Source organism: Malaclemys terrapin, chromosome 11 (assembly GCF_027887155.1).
Source record: "Malaclemys terrapin pileata isolate rMalTer1 chromosome 11, rMalTer1.hap1, whole genome shotgun sequence".
NCBI classification, from domain to species: domain Eukaryota; kingdom Metazoa; phylum Chordata; order Testudines; family Emydidae; genus Malaclemys; species Malaclemys terrapin.
Genome location: NC_071515.1, coordinates 73482629 through 73501997, shown reverse-complemented (window position 1 = coordinate 73501997; position 19369 = coordinate 73482629). Strand labels below are relative to the sequence as shown.

Genomic DNA, 19369 nt, shown 5'->3' with positions numbered 1-19369 from the left:
TGGTCAGTTTGGGACTGCAATAAGGAAATGCTGATCTGATTCTGAAGGTGGGGGGCAAAGCCAAGAGGGAAGAAAGAACATGATAAAAGGGAGAGACATTTGCCATGCTCCTCCTCTCTCTTCTATCTCCATCTACAGACACCACACCAAGTGACTGAAACGCTGATCAAAGGGGAGAGCCTGGCTGAAGAGCAACCTGCCAGCCTGTGGTGAGAAGCACAGTTTGTAAGGGCATTGAAAATGTTAAGATCACCTTCTGAAGACACCCAACATGACAAACTTTGCATTGGATACCACACAATCATTTTATAAAGATTAACATGGGGGTGCAGGGTGTTCCCTGGAGGTACAGAGCGTCACAACCTATCTTTCTCAAAACAAACATCTTACACGTTCATCCGTTTCATTCAGTGGCAAGAGAGAGCACGCACGGGGGTGGTGGCGGAGAACCACAGTGCAGAGGGCAAAAATCCTAGGGGTTTTTTGTTTGTTTGCTTTTGAAACTGAAATCTAAACAGCCATTCAAAACTAAATGAATATTTGTTCAGAAATTTCCTGTTTAAAAAAAAAGAAAGAAAGAAAAAAAGAAATCAGAAAGTTTTTGGTCAATTTTCAAATAAACCCCATATTTTGGTGACAATTTTTTTCAGGAAAACTATAGAGCGGCTCCATTTATTAAAATAAAGAGAAAAAAAGTAATTAACTAGAGACGTGCATCTCAGTTGGACTCTGCATGCATTTTCTGGGAGACATCTGAATATTACAAGTAAAAGCATATATTTCTTTTGTTGCCACTTTCCCCCTGCGCATACTTCCCTCCCCAATTCCATTCTTTTTGAAGGCATCTCCTCACAAAATGTTTTGCCTGGGATACTTTTTAGCTACAAGTGGGCTCAAACCAAAATCCCAATTTTAGACACTCCTAGACGTTCACATATAAACTTTGCAGAGTTCCCCTAAGTCTATAATGGACCAAAGCCAATTCTGAATAACCCCAATCATTGGACAAGTTCGGTTCCAAAGCCAGTCACAAATTGTGCGACTTGGTTCCATCTCCATTCATACTCATCCTGAACAAACAGATCTGTTTATTTTATGGTAACAGTAGGTCATCCCAGTCCGCAGGTGCCATCACAACATCAGTTAGAGTCTCCTCTCAGAAGCAAGGAAGTCACAGGCTAAAAAATTACTAAGCAACAGGATATCAGGTTTCACACTAATTTACTTCCATAATTCAGAGAGCAAACAGCTGATCTACTTTGGGTTTCCTGTTTGGCCAGCTGGCTTACAGTATTAGGAAAAAAATATTGTAAAATCCCTGCTATAGTGCGGTTTTCATTTCCAGAGATTGGGAGGGTGGGGTGGAAACAGGGGGGTGGGGGGGACGACACCTCTAAGCCATTCCTGATACGATGTTATACAGGAACATACTGTAGCAGGGGTAATATCAGAAAATATGAGTGATGCAAAGAAGGCATAGTTATGAAGTGGAGAGTGCTCTATCGCACGTGCAATTAATGGCAGCAGCTTCCCACACACTGAATTGAAAGCATACCTTACTGGTATTTTTCCTCGATTAAAAATAAAATAAAGAGGAAAAACTACATTCCAAACCATACTGATGCAAGCGGATTTGTCTCACTGGCAGATAGGAATCTTGTGCCGCTCCCTGTAGCAAATGCACAGTAATGATGTTAGGGAAGGGAAAAAAGATCCCATATAAGCCCAGGAAAGCAAGCATGAAACACACCTCAGGGTAGTGGTGGATCATTTCACTTAAACCATGTGTTCGCCAAGAAGTAAAGAAAGCCGTGGGATATTTACGCTCATTATGTGTGTGGATATAGATAGAGGAAGGTCTTTTGGCACAGTTCCTCTGAGTACTACTTTAGGGCTCCAGCTTGTTCTCTGATACGCAGTGCATCAGACACCATGTGCGGTGTACTCCGGTGCAGGAACTGATTTCCCATGATGCAGACATGAGAGACCCATTGGGGAAGGTTGGGGGTGGGAAGGGGAGTGCCTGGTTTATTTTTAGAACGTAACGAGCCAAAAGATTAGCCTTCAGAATTGCTCTTCCTTGATAGTTCAGCTGAATGATCTTATGGACATTGTTTTTATAAACATGTGAGGACAACACAGTATTGTGGAGGTAGCATACAAGGTTTTATGAGCATGAGTCTGAGTTAGATATGCAGATCATACCGAGCACCGATATGCCATTTATACTAAACCACATCATCATCTCACCTCTACACGCAGCAAGCTTTACAGAAAACCCAGAGCTAAATTATTACTCATGGTTTGCCTTATCTGGATGTCCCCCCACTAAGGTCAGGGCACAGGAAGATTAAGTGCCTTGCCCAAGGCCATACAAAAAGTCCATCCTTCCTCTTTAACAGTGTTATTGGGACCATTACTCATCTCTGTATGCAAAACCAGCTGGACTGGCCTCAGAAGGAGTGGAAGTTTGTCAACAACACCATTTTAGACCTCTCAAATTTAAAGAAGTTGTTTTTCTATACATAATTCCATGATGTTAAGATCTGATCTCTCAAGACCTTCCAAGTGTATAAGGCAAGTGCTACATGTCCCATTGGAAAGCGTGTAATCTCTCCACTGTTGTGGGAGCAGAAGGAAAGAGCTGGCAAGGATCTCCAGGGTCACTTATTCCCTCTTCCCCTAGTAATTGTCTTTTCCACTAGCTCCTTCTGTGTTTTATCTGGTCTTTGAACACACTTCTGAAAAGTTACCATATTGCTCGCATATATTACTTACGAGAGGATTCTGGGTACCAGTTTCTCATGGCCTTAGCAGGGAGCCAGATGATGAACTCTGGGTGCAGGAGAAACAACAAAGCTAGATGATCTTGCAATCTTGATCTGGCAAAACTGCTCCTTTAGCTTAACAAGAGGAACTGCTGGAATTTGGAACTGCAGCTCCAGACCGAGCAATGCAGTTTCCTTCTACTAATGGAGCCCATACTCCTCCCTGTTTGGAAGCTCATCCTCTGAAGCCTGCTGTTTGATAGGCATAGTTTGTTACGGTATCAAATACCTTGACATTTGTGCATTATAAGGAACCCAGATTCCGTGGTGATGGATGCCTTAAAATGCTAATAATGAATAATAATAATACTACTCCAATGTAGAAGTTAAGCAAGTCTCTTCCTCAGTCTAAAATGAGTCCCAGAGAAAGTACATTGGGAGACCCAGAGCAGTAAAAACAAACCAACCAAATAACTAAGGTTACTCTACACACACTTAACTCATTTCACCTATCATGGAACCTTGACGTGGACAGAGCATTAAATCTGTAAGGCGCGATTTGAATCAAAGGTGCCCAGAGTTTTGAAGGTCATAGCTTGTAGCAGGGAAGCAGGCACAAAGACAGCAGTGGCAGAGATAAGTAAAGAGGGTTGTAAGGCTAGCATGAATGGCAGAACAAATCATTTTGAGAATGATGACACAAGATCTAAGATATAGACCCGAGCAGAGTTAGGCGGCATGTGCAGGTAAGAATGAGAAGTTTCACTTTGATATGGTGGATGTTGGGAGAGTGGAGAAGACATGGCCTGATCGAGCAATAAGGAAGACTGTTTTGATCACCGCATACACAGAGAAATTCAGTAAAAACAAAACTTCAGAACAACACACAAGAACAAAAAACAGTAAGACAAAACAGGCTGCTCTTGAAAGTAGCCAAGCACAGCTCACCCCACCTTGCTACTTTCAGAATGACTTGGATCACATGCTTGCTTTGCTACAGAGCCCACTAGCCTGCAAGCGAGACCAGGAAACTGCCCTTACTTGCCCCTTCACTCCCCCCCCCCCCCCCCCCCGAGTGATAGCTTGCAATGCCAACATAGTTCTCAATACACGTCAAAGATCGTTTCAGTAGCAGTATTTGAGTGGCTTGGAAGATGAAGTAGTTAAAGTGGAAGGTAGAGATTGTGAAAAATTGGTTGGTCAAACTGGCATTTTACTTTTGAAATGAAAATCCTGTTTCTTTCTAAATTCTCTGGTTTTGCCAGGGTCATTCCCTATTTATTTCCTCTGCTTCTCCCCCTTTTTAAGTGGCAAAATGGAAAAAGGAAGAGAGAGAAGGAAGAAAGGTAGGGGAAATAAAAACAATTTTTCCCCCACTGGAAAGTTTCCAAGGGAATTTCAGAAAAAGCAAGATGGTTTACAAAACTGTCAAGGAAAAAAAAGAATACCTACAATGTTTCAACCAACTCTACTAGGAGATAATGAGAGCATAGACAACACCCTAGCCATCAGCATAAATATCTTAGGATCCTATAAATGTAAGGCTGGAAGGGACCTCAGGAGGTCACCAAGTCCACTCCCCTGCACTGAAGAAGGATTAAACATAAAATAGAAGGGGTACATTTTTTATTTGTTGTGGAAGAAAAGAGTGGCAAGATTTGGACACAGCCTGAATATACAGGGAGTCATACGAATCCGAGGTTGCAAGCCTGAGTGATGGGAGAATTGTGGTGTTTCCAGTGGCAATGGACAAAGGCAGAAATGGAGAAGATTCAAGAAGGAAAACAGTGAGTTCTGTTTTTAGCTACTTTGAAGTTGAGCTGCTGGCAAGTCAGTCAGGAAGATGTGTCAGAGAGACGGTATTAAGTGTGGGACTGAACAGCCTGGAAAAGTATAGGTTTGTCATCAGCATAGAGGGTATTGTTAAAACCCATATGGTGTCTCCCAGGGATAAGGTCTCAGAAGGAAATAGAGAGGAATCTAGGTGGGTTTCTTTTGGGGTTGGGTTCAAGGCAGAAGTAGGAATCATAAAAGGAAGTGCTGAAAAAAAGATGGTTAGAATGATAGGCACAGAACCAAGGGAAAGCAGAAGTGGGCTGTAGTCCACGAAAGCTTATGCTCTAATAAATTTGTTAGTCTCTAAGGTGCTACAAGGACTCCTGTTCTCTTTACAAAGGACGAGGCAGTGATATACAGTACTGTAAGCTGGAGAAAGGTCAGAGGGAGACAGTGGGGTAGAAAACCCCAAAATCAAGCCAGGAAGAAGTCATTTATGGTGAGAGCAGTATCAGTGGAGAAGAGAAGGTGGAAACCAGGTTGGAGTAGATGCTAGAGTGAGTTAGAGAAGGGGAAATGGGATGATAAGAGTGTTTTTCAGAGGATGTGGGACTCTAGGCAGGAGAACAAGGCGCCGAAGACAATGAGGAGCAAGTGGCAGTGAGGGGAGGACAGTAGTTGGGATGGACAAGAGGAGACTTAAAGAGACTTCAGAGCGAATAACAGGGATGAAGGCATAAAAGGATCATTTGAGATCTACTCAATCTTCTTCTCCAAGAAGACAGCAAGATCCTGAGTTCTGCCTCTTTTCCAAGCTGAACAGTTCTAGTATTTTAAATCTTTCCTTATCTAGAAGCTGTTCCATACCCCTGATCATTTTTGTTGCCCTCACCAGAGTCTGAAGATCCAACTCTAATATATCTTTTTTGAAATGGGGCAACCAGAACTGCACACAGTATTCAAGATGTGGGCATACCATGGATTTATGCACTGGCATTATGATATTTACTATCTTATTATCTATCCCTTTCCTAATGGCTCCTAACATAAGAGGGCAGTGATCAATTGTTCTCCATGTCCACTGAAGATAGGACAAGAAATAAATGGCTTAAACTGAAGCAAAGGAGATTTGTGTCAGATATTAGGAAAAGTTTTCTAAGTACAAGGATAGATTAGCCAAACACTGGAATAGGCTTCCAAGGCTGGCTGTGGAAGACAAACACCTGTCAAGGAATCTCTAGGTGTACTTGGTCCTGCCTTTGTGCAGGGGGCTGAATTATATGACTACTAGCAGTCCTTTCCAGCCCTACATTTCTATTATTCTCTTCCCTGATTGGATTAATATAAATGGCGAATAGAAAGAATGTGGTACAAATTATTATTAATTCAAGATTCGCTTTCCACCAAAATTCTGCAGTATTTGTTTAAAGTTAACTGGTTTTAGTGACCATTCCTGCCAATGATACTGTTTTCTGGTATATTTGTGTTAAGTGAACACAAACAGTATTAACTCTTTCACCCAGTTAAGCCTTTCATTGCTTAAATACACTATCACAGGTAGGGTAAGGACTCCCAGTTCTCTCTCTAACGCCTAGGCCTCAGCTTCACAACAGAACCTACCCCCTTCAAAACCTACCCTCAATTTTCACAATGAGATTATGTATCCAGATGCTTTTTGAAGCAAACAGGGAAGTTGTTTAGAAGTGGACTAGAAAGAAAGTTGGAAAAATACCAGAGCTAGTGAAAAAATGGCAGGGGGAGGAAAGGGGGAAATCAGATTTTCCATGTGTTGTGATGTACATGTTGTAATACGCTATAGGCCATATGGGCCTAATATAAATGCTGTATGCTTGACATGAGTACGTGAGTTGCATGTTGGCAACTGAAGCAAGGATTTAAGGTTATGAGTGGTCAAGAATTGTCTGTGCTAAACAAACTTTGTCATGTCCGTAAGAGGAAATAGAATGTCTTGGATTATGGCAGCCAGCACAGAACTGCTCTCCTGGAGTTATGGATGAAAAGAGCTAATGATGCCATGGACTGGTCTATAAAAAAGGTTGCTTGCTATAGCTGAAGTTGGAGTCAGACACTGACCCAGAGCCCTGAAAAAGAAGGTGCGTGTAATGTGGGGCTCCCCATGCCTTCTGATCAGGCTGAATTTTGACTGGCCATCGGGATTTCCTTCGGATCTTCAGACTCTGGAGTAGTATGAAAGGAGTGTGAATGTGAAGTGAGTGGGGTTTATATTGTAATCAATAAAAATATTTAGAGTGTTATATACCAACACGATGTCTGGTATCTGCCTGCGCCCCTGTCCAATAGGGAGGCCTCTATCAGAGCCCAACACATGGGCACTTAGTTTTTTGGTCTGTTTTGACAAGCAGCTGTCAACTAGTTGTGAAACACTCACACTCAAAACTCTACACTGACATGCAAAATATAAGAAGTCTTCTGTATCTGAGAGGTGTTTTCTGAATCTGAATTGCTTGACAGATCCAGCATCGTAAGTCTGAACTCTGCCATGGCTTCAGTCTTTATAGTGCATATATTTTTTTTCTAATATACATCTAGGGGGACGGAGTGTAGTCCAGAGGATAAAACTGGTACTTCCAGCTCTGGACCTTGGTTTCCCCATCTGTAAAATGGAGACCTTATCTTTGCAGGGAATCCTGAGAGCAGATTCTGCCATATACTGGCTTTCTGATTGCAATTAGCACACGTGGGAACCCAACAATGTATGACAAACACTCACTGTGCTTATAGTACCTTAAATCCTGACCACATCACTTTCTGTTGAGACCATAGCTTCAAACACCACACTGGAAAAACATATACAGGAGGATTTAGTGGGGTTGAGGATTTTCACAAGGTCTACAGAGTTTATTCTTCTTTGGCGTTTCATGGAACATTCTTCCCTCCCCTTTTAATTAAATCATTGTTTCTTTCCAGCAAAAACTTAATTAAAAATCCAAATTTTGAACTTAATGGAACCCTGTGCTATATAAACAGTTATTCTCAGTTGACAACTGTTCTTTCCTTTGATCTACTTGCTGACTGCAATGGATGAATAATGCTCTGAATTCTACATTAGGGGTCATTAGTTGTTTACCCTGAATACAGTACTTGGGTTAAGCGCAAGCGCAGGACTGAGTGGAATGCTTCTCAGTTTGTGTAAAAGCCTGTAGCTATCCAGATGTATTCCAGTGGTTGAGCTTACCTAGTGAATAATTGTCACAGTCCTAATGAAAGTCTCCCAATAGGGCAAGAGAATTATATGGTGATGTTTTGTTTGAAAATACCAAGGGTCAATTGTGCAAACCTTAGTCATTTTGAATAATAATAATACCTTACTTTCTCAATGAAAAATCTTAATGAAGTTGATTAGACTCTTAACGGATGAACATACTACTGTCATGCTAATTGTGTGAAGAATCTGGCCCATTCTAGTAGACCTACAATAATCTTGAGCTTGTTTTGCTGTTGAGTTCTCCTTTTGTTGGTGGGGACATGGGCTGGAGGAGGAGTTGCGTGTTGTTACTTTTCTAGTCAAAGGAGAGATACAGGGCAACCTTTTCTAAGCCTGTCTCATTTCAGAACTAATGTCTGAGGGAGATTTCCTGTTTCTCTCCTTAAGTTTGTTCCAAGACAAGTAATATACTTGTTTGGAATGATTAGTAACCAAAACACGCCAAGGGCTATGTAGCGGACAATAAGTTGAATGTGAGCTTGACATGCCAGAGCAATTTTGGGTGACACATACAGAGAAGCAGCAATGATTAGGAAGGTAATAGCCCCTCTTTAATTGCATTGTCTACCCTACATTACCAGAAAGTATTGATAAACCAGAAAGAGTTCAGAGGGGAGCTCTCTTTTTTGATGGGCAAGAAAGGGCTATACATTACTGCTCTAGTGCAAACACCAAGGGTGGGCAGGTGTTAAATGAGACCATAGCTACTGCAGGAGCAATGGAATGAAATGAATAATGTATCGAGAAGATTCCCAACAGAGAGATTCATTAGGCAGTGGAATAGTCTCCTTAAGAGAAGAGGCAAATGCCCTTGGTGCTTGAGAGTAGCTAGAGAGAAAACACTGAGATGTGTGTGGTGGGGAACAGCTCTGCTCTGACAGGGAAGTGGACTGGCTGACCTACAAAGCTATTTCCGTCTTTAGTGTCTACACATTCAAACCCAGGAGACACTGGCAAAAAAAACTAAGTCTGCCTGCTGCTGTGGAGGCATAACAAACGAGGGCTTCTTGCTCTGCTATTTATTCTGTGGAATAGTCCAACGTTATGCCAAATTTCCGACCATCGGTTTGGCACCTTAATTCCAAACACGTTCCAGGCACGCATTCATCATTTGGGGAGTTCTCTCCCCACCTCTCTGCTCCCTTTTCCCCACCCCATCTGAAACACTGCAGTGACCAGCGCAGGCTTCAGATAGAAAGCAAGGCCAAGAAAGCCAAAGGCATAAAGCAACGACTGTGTCTCCTGCTCCCTCCCTTTTTGAGTGTCATTGGGATGCAGAGTATTCTCTATGAGGAGAATGCTGTTTCTCCCTCACAGCCCAGCCCAGCTGAGGTCACCTGTCCCCAGGCAAAATAGATTGTCCCTTTCCTCCATTGCTTTGCATACTGTCCATGGAACCTATTGCAAGAGAGGAAGGATGGCCCAGTGGTTAGGGCACTAGACTAGAACTCAGGTTCAATTCTTTGCTTCACGGCAGTCTTCCTGGGTGTGGCCTTGGGCAAGTCACTGTCACTTAACAGTTGGGGAGCAAAGAGGCTGAGGCTAAGTCTACACTGGGGGGGGTCGATTTAAGATATGCAAATTCAGCTGCGTGAATAGCATAGCTGAATTCAGCATATGCTAGTCGACTTACTCCGCTGTGAGGACGGCGGCAAATTGACCACCGCGGCTCCCCCGTCGACGGCGCTTACTCCTCCTGAGGAGGTGGGAATAAGCTCGTCGATTCAGGGATCGATTTATCCGTCTAGATGAGACCCGATAAATCGATCCCCGAGAGATTGATTTCTACCCGCCAATCCGGACGGGTAGCGTAGACTAGCCCTAAATGAAAATACTAGGACTGGCCTACCCTGCAGGGTGTTGTTAATGTGTTAAGATTGTGAAGCAACCAGATGTAATGGAGAGGATAGTTAATGCCCAGGATACTGGAACACACAACTGGTATGATCACTGAGGAGCCGGGTCAAAGGATCAGCTGCTATGCATTGGGTTTCACCACAGTTTGTCTGAATTCTATTTTACCGGCTACCCTTAGCACTCAAAAGGAGTTCTCCCTGGCTTGTCACCCTGTGGGACAGGCAGCCCTCATCCTCGGTTAAACAGATAGACATTCACATATTGAGTGATGCTGCCAACTTCTTTGACTTAAATTATATCCCACTAGCAAATCAAATTAGAGACGATTTGAGTAAATCTGCCTTTTAAAACAAAAGCAGATTTTCTCCATGCTCAGCCATTTGTGGGATTAACATGTCTAATGAGTTCCTATGTGAACAGTGTTTTTGTTTTCATGGACACTACAGCTGGAGGAATTATTCATTTTATTTAAAAAAATGCATATTTAGCCTTTTTTCCCTCCAATTCACAAATCAAGCATCTGTCGAAGTCAGGGTTTTGTTACTCAAAGATTCACTGATTGCTCACTCATACCAGTAATGCACATGTCTACACTGAGGGCAGCATGAAGCTTTCTTCCCCATGGCAGGAGATCCAGGAGGAATTCTTCCCTTGAGCCCCCCTGCACACAGTGTGAGCTTACTTGCAGCTACATCAGGGGGCACTGCTGGCTAGTGTATGGGGGGAGAGGAAGGGGCCATGGTCCTGGTCTCACCTCATTGCCATCCCTTCCCAAGACAATCCAAGGAGGTGGGGAGGAATGACAATCATGTACCGCTGCTGTGTGGAGGCACATGGAGAGCAATAGATCCCAGTACCCACCTCACAGCTGGGTGCCACCAGGCCAGGGATAATTTATGCAAGAAGTTATTGAAGCTCCAGGTTGTTCATATTGTCTGTTTTTTTGTGGCATGTGATTGGTGACCTAAGTCATATCACGTTGTTTCTATTCTTGAATTGAATGACAATCTTTTTTAACATGAGAACGATCAAAAGCCAATAGCATGTATAGGAATTTTCAGAATAATTTGTGCTAAAATTTGTTCGATTTCCAGAATTCCCAAACTTTTTCCTCCAATGCCCAGTATTTCAGCGTTCATGTCATGCTCCCGCTCAGCTCCTGGGCCAGGGAAACTAATGATCCAACCAGCGAACCAAATTCAGTGGTGAATCCTGGTCATATGCGCACCATGCCTCAGGTGGCATACGCTAAGAGGTAGATCAAAGAAACCGGCCCCACAAATGCCAACAACCAAACACATAGCTTTGATTGGTGAAAATGTGTGCAATTTTTTTTTTTTTAAATTGCTTGCCCAGCCCCAAAGGATACTGTATAGTCATGGGACAGTACTAAGCTAGGATATTATATCACGCTTTTGGGTATAAGCCAATCTCCAGTTGCTGGGACCTGGGAGAAAGCTTTCAGCTGAGTCAGGTTAGCCCATAGTTACCTTCTGCAGGGTTTCCTCTGAAGCAAATGGTACTGGCCACCATCTGAGACTAGACAGACTGCCAGTCTGATCCATTGCCAATTCCTGTCACCATGCTCCCCTCTCCCACATTAGGCATGCCTTGGGGGGAAAAATTAATATACTAACCCTGGGCTCAGAGACCATGCTAATGGTCCATGACAGTAAAGGAATTAGCTATTGAATAGGACTGTTATGTATAAGAAACCTCCAACAAAGATATATATTAAGGGACAAACCCCACCTTTTGTCCTCAAATGCAGAAGACATTGCCCACCATGGAGATGGCCTAGTCCTGAGGCATGGGATGGCTGGATTTGAGGTGTCGATGGAGGAGTTTTACACCTTTTGCACTCCATGGTGTGTGCGCCCTGCGCTACATTCTGAAAGGACAGAAACTACAAAAGAGAGTCAGCGGCTACTGTCTTGCAGAGGGCTGTCTGCAGCAGAATCTCACGCCACTGAAGTTCCACGTTGACCCTGATGATGTGAATTGTTTAGTGTATGAGCCATTAACAATGATTTGCTTTGAGGTCAAGGGAAGCTTTCTGTCAGTCTAGAAACAGAGGCAGACTGGAAAAAGGACAAAAAAACCCACTAACTATGAAGCTATGAATGCTAAGAGATTCCTAACAGAACTATAACAAACTCAGCTGTTTCTCTCCACTGGGATCCATGTAAAAACAGCTTCTTTAAATCCAGTCCATACTGTGTTCCCTTCAGTGAGCCGAGAGCTCCAACAAACAAAAATCTCTAAAGGAAAACTCCACCAGCCAATGAGTTTCATGTCATTTATCATCAACCCATGCCTTTGTCCTGGTGCCAAAAAGAAATCAGACAGCATCCGTTTTCCACACCCAGCGGAGTTTAGAGACAAGATGGCAGAAATTTCATGAACATGCCGCTGTGGCATCTGAATTCAATGCTGAAAACCCAGTCCTGGTTTGTCCGTCTAAATAATGCATTCTGGAGAAATCCCTAAATAGAACTGGACCGAACTCTTCCTCCTATCTATCATCACAGGATTTCCAGGCACTTCACACAGATCAGTGTTCAGTCTCCCAACACAACTCACCGACCTCATGGGAGCAAGGAGGGTGGAAGAGAGAAGCCTCCATTTTTGAACTGGAGAAAGTGACACAGAGAGGCTAAGTGACTTGTCAAGGTCACACACCGGATCAGTGGCAGACTAACTTCCAGTCCGCTGCTGTAATAACTGGACCACATTTCCTGGGTTGCCATCTTTTGGCCATTCGTCAACTAAGAGATTCCCCACTCAGTGGTTACACTGGAGTCTCTCAGGAGTAGAGCACCAATTTTGTCTGAATTCACCAGGGAAGAACACCAGGCACAACAGGAGAAGCTGAAATTAGTTCAAGGGTTCTCAAACTGGGGGTCGGGACCCCTATGGGGGTCACGAGGTTATTACATGGGGGGGTTCGTGAGCTGTCAACCTCCACCCCAAACCCCATTTTTATAATGGTGTTAAATATATTTTAAAAAGTCCATGTTCAGATCATCCATTGAGAATAAGCTACTCAGACTTTTGATCCATAATTCATTTATTTAGGCACTATTAATTCATCTCTATTAGTATATGGCACCCACCACTCTAATATATCTTAAGAGAAGTTTCTGGAAGTAGAGTTTGTGAAGGATTTTGTATTGTCTTAACAAAATGCTATGCTGGCAGTCTCTGAACATGAGCTTCTGCCAGTATTTTCCAAATTCTGTGATGCTCTACAGTAGATTTGCAGTGTTCTAGAAAAGCAGGTAGCATTTTGCAGAGGCAACATTTAGAGCCAAGATGATTTTTTTCCATCTTTCCTGGTGAAAAGACCAGACAAGGTCCCTCATGACACATACAAAATTCAAATGGCTACATGCCTTCTCTTTTAATAAATTACTTTCCTATATTTTTGCAGCAAATATTGAGACGCCTACTGAACAGCTGTCAGGGCAATTTTCTGATTCTGCTACTGAATTCTAGGGTTTGGGTATTTTTGTTTGGTTTTAAACCACACACTGCTAACAGGGTTGCTAGTTAAAAATAAGATACTGATGTATTTTGGCATCCACTTCCTTCTCAGAATTCTATATTGCAATGTTGTCATCACTTAAGATTCCATCACATCCACTGATCCGGTGACCAGATGACATTATCAAGCAGCACAAATCTGCACAGAGCAATTAGACAATGCAGAGACAAAATGAACGCAAAGAAGTTCATTATCAGTGACATCAAACCAGCACCATGTAGACAAATTCCCTTGTTTCTCGGACACTGGGCAGACATGCTTATAACTGCAATGATGCCATCTGTTTCACTTACTGATCCAGCTAAAGTCTCCAGGAACTAAATGAATTTCAGACTTAATTACACAGGGCCACATCCTGTTGGGCTCCACTCTATCCTTTGCCTTAAATGGGAGTTTGCCTGAGAAAAGGCTGAAGAAACTGTTCCTTAAAGACACTTTACTGACAAGGGGAATGAAAGGAAGCAGCCCCTGCACTCATTCCATTGTACCCAGCCACGGTTGCACCCTTCCACTTTTGTACACCTTAGTTGGGCTTAATTTCTCATTCTAACTCGCTACGTCACCCTCTGTGCCTCAGTTCCCCACCTATAAAATGGTAATAAAACACCACTGATCTGTGAGCTAAAATTAACAGACACTTGCAACATTCTTGGAAAGTGTGTGTTAAAAGTGTTGTTATACCCAGAATCGCCAATATTTCCCATAGTATGAAATCAACATGTTTCATGTTATCCTAGAATCCGTTTGAAAACAACTTCCTCTTGCTGTTAATTGCATCAAAGACTTTGCTGTGCTTTCACCATAAACAAAATTCCAGACAGTTCCCTTGTTTGATAGAGATACTAATCGCCCTGTGAGTTGATAATGCCATCTGCTTGCTGGGAGCATGATTCAAAGCCCATTGCAGTCAATGGAAAGACTCCCATTGAACGCATTGGCTCTGGCTCAGCAGAACTGAGTGAATGTTAAGTAAAGAGAATAATGCAGTGTACATGATACTAGGTGTTGATAATCAGGGTGTCTGCGGGGCTTTGGCATTCCATGGGCCACATTTTGAGAGAGATCCCCAGAAGCCCTTGCATTAGTGATCTAGTGATCCCTCCTCACTTATGGTTACACATCTCTACAGTAACTATATCAATTCCTTACAGACAAAAGTAAAGTATTAATAAATTTTTGCTTCTTTTAATGGCCATTTAGGAACTGAAGACAAAGAGGAAGCGCCAATACCAGGGGATCATCTCACTCTGCATAGCCTACCAGCAAGTACGCCGTAGACCACATTTTGAGCATCAGTGATCTACCCAATGGGTCTTCTTTAAGTTTATCATTTATGGTCCCATGAAAATCAATTAGCCTACGGCAAACCTGCTGCTTCTCATTGTTGACCAACAGGCACCATTTTCTCATTTAAAAGAGCGTCAATCCTGACTAACCCCCAGGGTTCCAAATAGCCAGAACTGGAGTCGCTACTGACTTGATCACATTTCAATCTGTCCATCTCCATTGACTTCAAGATAGTTCCTTTTGATTCAGGGCAGTGCACGCTGAGATTGGAGTCAGACCCATCGTGGTTATTGCCTAAAAGATTCCTTTGTCCGATAAATCCTACTTGGTCTGGCATGTCTGTTTCTATGACCAACTCTCATCTTTCATGCTTCATTCAACTCTTTGCCTGGCCATGAGCCACAATAAGTATTTCATTGAACAAAACAAAAAGAGACGTAAAGCTATAATCTCCTCATAAAACCTGATCCTGCACCACTGCAGTCAATGAGAGTTTTACCATTGACTTCCCCAGGAGCAGGATCTGTTCCATAGGAGGGAATTTAAAAGGCTTGGTGCTGAACATCCACAGATTGATGGGTGTTGCAAATGGGATTTCAGTGGAATTTCTCAGAATCAGGCCCTAAATGCTAGTGGATTGGCTCTGTTGAGTGTACAGGGGCGGGAAAGAGATTGTAATGGAAACATGGCATTAATTACTTAAAGAATAACTTTTTTTCCTATGGGACTTGGGAGATGCCTCCTCTCTAAGAGAGATTCTTAACTTCCCAGATTTCTTGCCCATGTGAGAGATGGCAGTCAAGTAAAAATTTGCACTTCAGAAGGGGGAGATTGCAAAAAATAATAGAATGTGCAATATTTTAAACTCCGAAGAGGCAGACACAGCCTGTATATCGTAGCAGTCAGTATTCTCTTAATAGCTTTAGTTTTCAGTGCTTTACTCGTCAGCGTTTCAGAGTAAATGAAGGAGCTGTCCCATGCCCATGCTACAAGTTAGCTCCACTTCTCTTGAGATGGGGAAAATTAGCATTTTATATATACATATGTATGTACACACATGCTCTCTCTTCCCTATGTTGTGTTACTACTTTTTGTGCATACTAGAAATATCCTGTATCCAATCAGAGACGATTTAGAAATAATTTAGACACCAACCAGCATCTCAAAACATGCAATTTTTTTTTGTTCAAGAAGATTTAATCTATTTTATGCAATTTTTCCCTGCCAGCTGATGAATGTAGAAATTAAAATGTCACAAGACTATGTATGCAACATGGCTTTCAATTTGTTTGTATCTATTTTCTGGTAATTAATATCTCAGGGAGAAATCATGCTGCTACTGTAGTTATTTCATGTAATAAAGCACTTCAATGAAGCAAGGTTGAAGAATTAATGGATTTTTAGTAGCATTAGGTAATTCTAACCTCTCTAATGAGGTCTACTGACCCCTGGCCCACAGCTTCATTTCAAAGCAGATTCTTTAGCGGTTCTTTGTTTAGTTACAAAAATATAGCAGAAGTGGGATCATGAGACAAAAATTCAGAGATGTGAGGTAATTAACTCACCCAATGCCAAGTCCTCTCATTAAAAAAAAAAAGATAGTTGAAGGCAAAAGTATATGCAAAAATACAGAATATAAAAATTTAGCAGTCTCTCACGTTAAGAATATAAAACCTACATTACTGCTGTATTTGGTATTAATAGGGCTCGGTATCAGAGTTGATTTTTCCTACTCCAAACACAGGTCTTGTCCTCTAAAAACGTTGGGCTCCCAGGTCTTGTTTATACTAGGGTAAATCAGGAGCAACTCCATTGAAGTCAGTGGAATTACCCAGGGTAAAGAAGATCAGAATCTGGTTCCTTGGCCAAAATGTTCAAGCGTGGAAGCCTTAATCCAGGCTTCTAAATCCATATTTTGGCTCCTAAATGGAAGCTGCCCAGTTTTCAGAGGTTACTGGCTACTCACAGTTCCCCTCAACTTCACTACAAGTTTCAGCGCTCAGCACCTCTGAAAAAGGAGGTATTTTGGGTATCTAAATGTGGATTTAGGGAGCCTAATTCTAGGCACACACAGATGAACATTTTGACCCATATATATGTTTAACATATTGTTTCAAGTCCTCCGATGATGTAAAGTAGCTTCATTGCACTAAAGTCGATAGCTATCATTTTGTATGCCAGCTGAAAATCTAGTCAGATGTGCCAAGATTTTTTTAAAAAGAAGAGATTTCATCCCAGATAAAATTGTGATTTGTGTGAGTACAAACTCCCCAAGATCAGAATCTTGCTACAAGTCCCCTAGTACCTTATAGCTATTACAGGTTCACATAGACTCTTTAGCTTAGCTCCCAGGAAAAGCACTTAAAGCCCACTCCAGGCTAATTCATTGAACAATGAATAAGTAAAATCTGTGCAGTATAATAAAGCCATTGATCATTAGGCTTTAAAAAGATTGGCTTCTAAATATTTAGGAAGCAGTGTGTATTCAGGGGAAATGTTTATTGGCACTGGGATATTAAACTGTCACCCATGAAATAGTAAAACTCATTAACGCAGAGTTTCCTTTTAAATGTTAGAAATTAACTTTATTACTGTATCAGTAATGGCAAGCCTGAGTCTTAAATCGCCTACCAGTTAGTATTTGTGAATATTATTAAAACATATTAACCATATTTTAATTGGCTCCAAGAAAAAAAAAAAAGTTCTCCCCGCCCTAGCGTTTTTGTTATTCATTTTAAAGCAATTGAACAGAAGAAAGGGGAAATATTCCTATTAATATATTTATGGTGTTTATTGAATTTACTTTGCCCCTGTTTATCAAACTATTCTCTTTCTTCAGCTATGTCAACATGTGAAAATATGCCTCTTTTTAGCCGGCCTCCTTCCAACCTATGGAATCTATATGGCAATAGTGACCTCTAGTGTTCAAAAGGATATCAGAACTCAGGCAGTATTTTATTCAACCTCACTACAGCAAAAATTTCATTTAGGAGAGATTCTTCTACCCTCCCCCTCCCCCCCATAGCCACCATTATTACAGGAGTCAATTATATTTACAAAATGGGTTAAAAACACATCAGGAGGTGTGGATATTAATCAGCTTCTACTTGTTTCATGACCTGATTTCAGAAGTCATTAATAGATCTTTGGATTCTGGACTTCTTACATTCATAACATTGACCTCTATCACTTCACTAGCAAGAACTTATAAAAATACAATTCAATACCTTCTGGACAGACTCAGGTATCCTTTATGTAGAGTCTTAACATTTCCCACCATTTCTTGTTTCAGTTTATAACTGCCATCTCTTACTACTATTTATTTTACTATTATTAAGCAGCACAAAAGGTCAAATTCACCATCTGCATATTCATTACTGCACCAAGGGTTAGAAGAATAAAAAGAGAGACAACCCTAAGTTCCCCTTTCACTGTGACACAGCAGATCATACCATGCCTCAGAAGGATCATTGTCTGCAGTGACAAACACAGCTGGCATAACCTTAGGGCCAAAACAAATAGAAGGGGGGGGGGGTTGCTTTGAGGGAAATGATCTTATGGGATTTCTCTCAGCTGATGAAAAGGAAATAGAAGTCAGACTCGGAAGAGAAAGATCTACCCATTTTGGGATACTAGGGTGGGAACCTCTAGGACACTAGCCATTGATCAAGTTTGGTTTAAATGTGTTATTTAAAAACATAGCACCTTACTGACCGCAGAGCCTTCTGCATTCATCCTTCACACCTATTCATGCTCTGTGAAGGTTTGATTTCAGAATGCAACGTGTCATTCAGATCACTTCAGAAGTCTACAGGGTTTCACATCTGGAGCTGCTGTTTGTAAGGCTCAGATCTTGCCGCCTGGCTAGCCTAAAATGTATATCCGGAACACAGTTAAAACCTTTAATGTCCTGTGGGCATGAGCTAGGTAAGGAGAGAGACTAATTCCAGTTCGGAGGGGGCGAGGGAGAATACCCTTAACATACTGCAAAATCCAAGCTACAAGCCTAGACCAACAGCGGCTCACTATAGGCATCTCTGCGATATCGTCAGTCGCTTGTGCAGTGAAACAGCAGCGCAAACAAACAGGGAACCAGGCAAAGAATGATGAAAATCCACTTCAGTCTGCAGCCCCGCCAGGCAGGACTGTTGCAAGGAACCGCTCCATCTTACTTGAACTTTGCATTTCAGGGAGAACAAACTCCTTAACTCGAACGCTGATTTAGCAAACCAGGGGCTTAGCTAACTTTCCTAAAGGTCATGCCCAATACCCTACACGGTAGCTTTCCTCCACCCTAACAAAACACCCATAAAGCAGTTCATTTATACAGGTCTCTGGCATGCCCGTAGCTACTTACAATTTGTTGCTGTTAATCCCAGATGCCACAGACTGAAGAGCAGCAAAACCAAACGAGTGGAGAGTTGGGGAGCAGAATCCATTGTCTGCACAGGGCGAGCAGGCGTCTGGCTCCCTAATCCCCAATTTCAGACTGCCAGCCGGGCTCTCCTCTGGGTTTGCGCCCCTTCCCTTTGCTCATTGACTTCATCCACCATCCAGACACTCCAGATGAAGCTGTAGCGAGAGAGACACTCCTACAGCAATCGTCTTAAAGGGGCAGGTCCAGGCAAACGGCGGACCCGTGCAAACCTACCACTGAAATTCACCTTCGGAGCTCACACTCAGACTCGGCAAACCAGGCGCTAGGCAGCTCCTTATAGGCGACAGGAGCTGCGCGCCCCACCTCCCGCTGCCTGGGAGGACCCTGCTTGCAATCTTCAGGCGTTGATGATCAGCATCGCAGTCACCGTGTAAACCAGCTGCCTGGAGCAGATCTCTCTCCCTTTTTCCGGGGACTGCTCCTGCAGGAGCAGCTTAAAGCGACCCCAG

General features: G+C 42.4%; 1 protein-coding gene across 3 annotated transcripts in view; it reads right to left on the bottom strand.

The window, feature by feature from the left end:
• Nucleotides 1–19145, bottom strand: part of CNTNAP5 (contactin associated protein family member 5) — a 409890-nt gene extending 390745 nt beyond the window's left edge. For all 3 annotated transcript variants that reach the window (XM_054043237.1, XM_054043235.1, XM_054043236.1), the window contains exon 1: nt 18840–19145. In XM_054043237.1, the coding sequence (XP_053899212.1) occupies nt 18840–18921 (82 nt within the window). In that variant the 5' untranslated portion in view covers nt 18922–19145. The remainder of the gene's footprint in view (nt 1–18839) is intronic.
• Nucleotides 19146–19369: the final 224 nt, after the last annotated feature.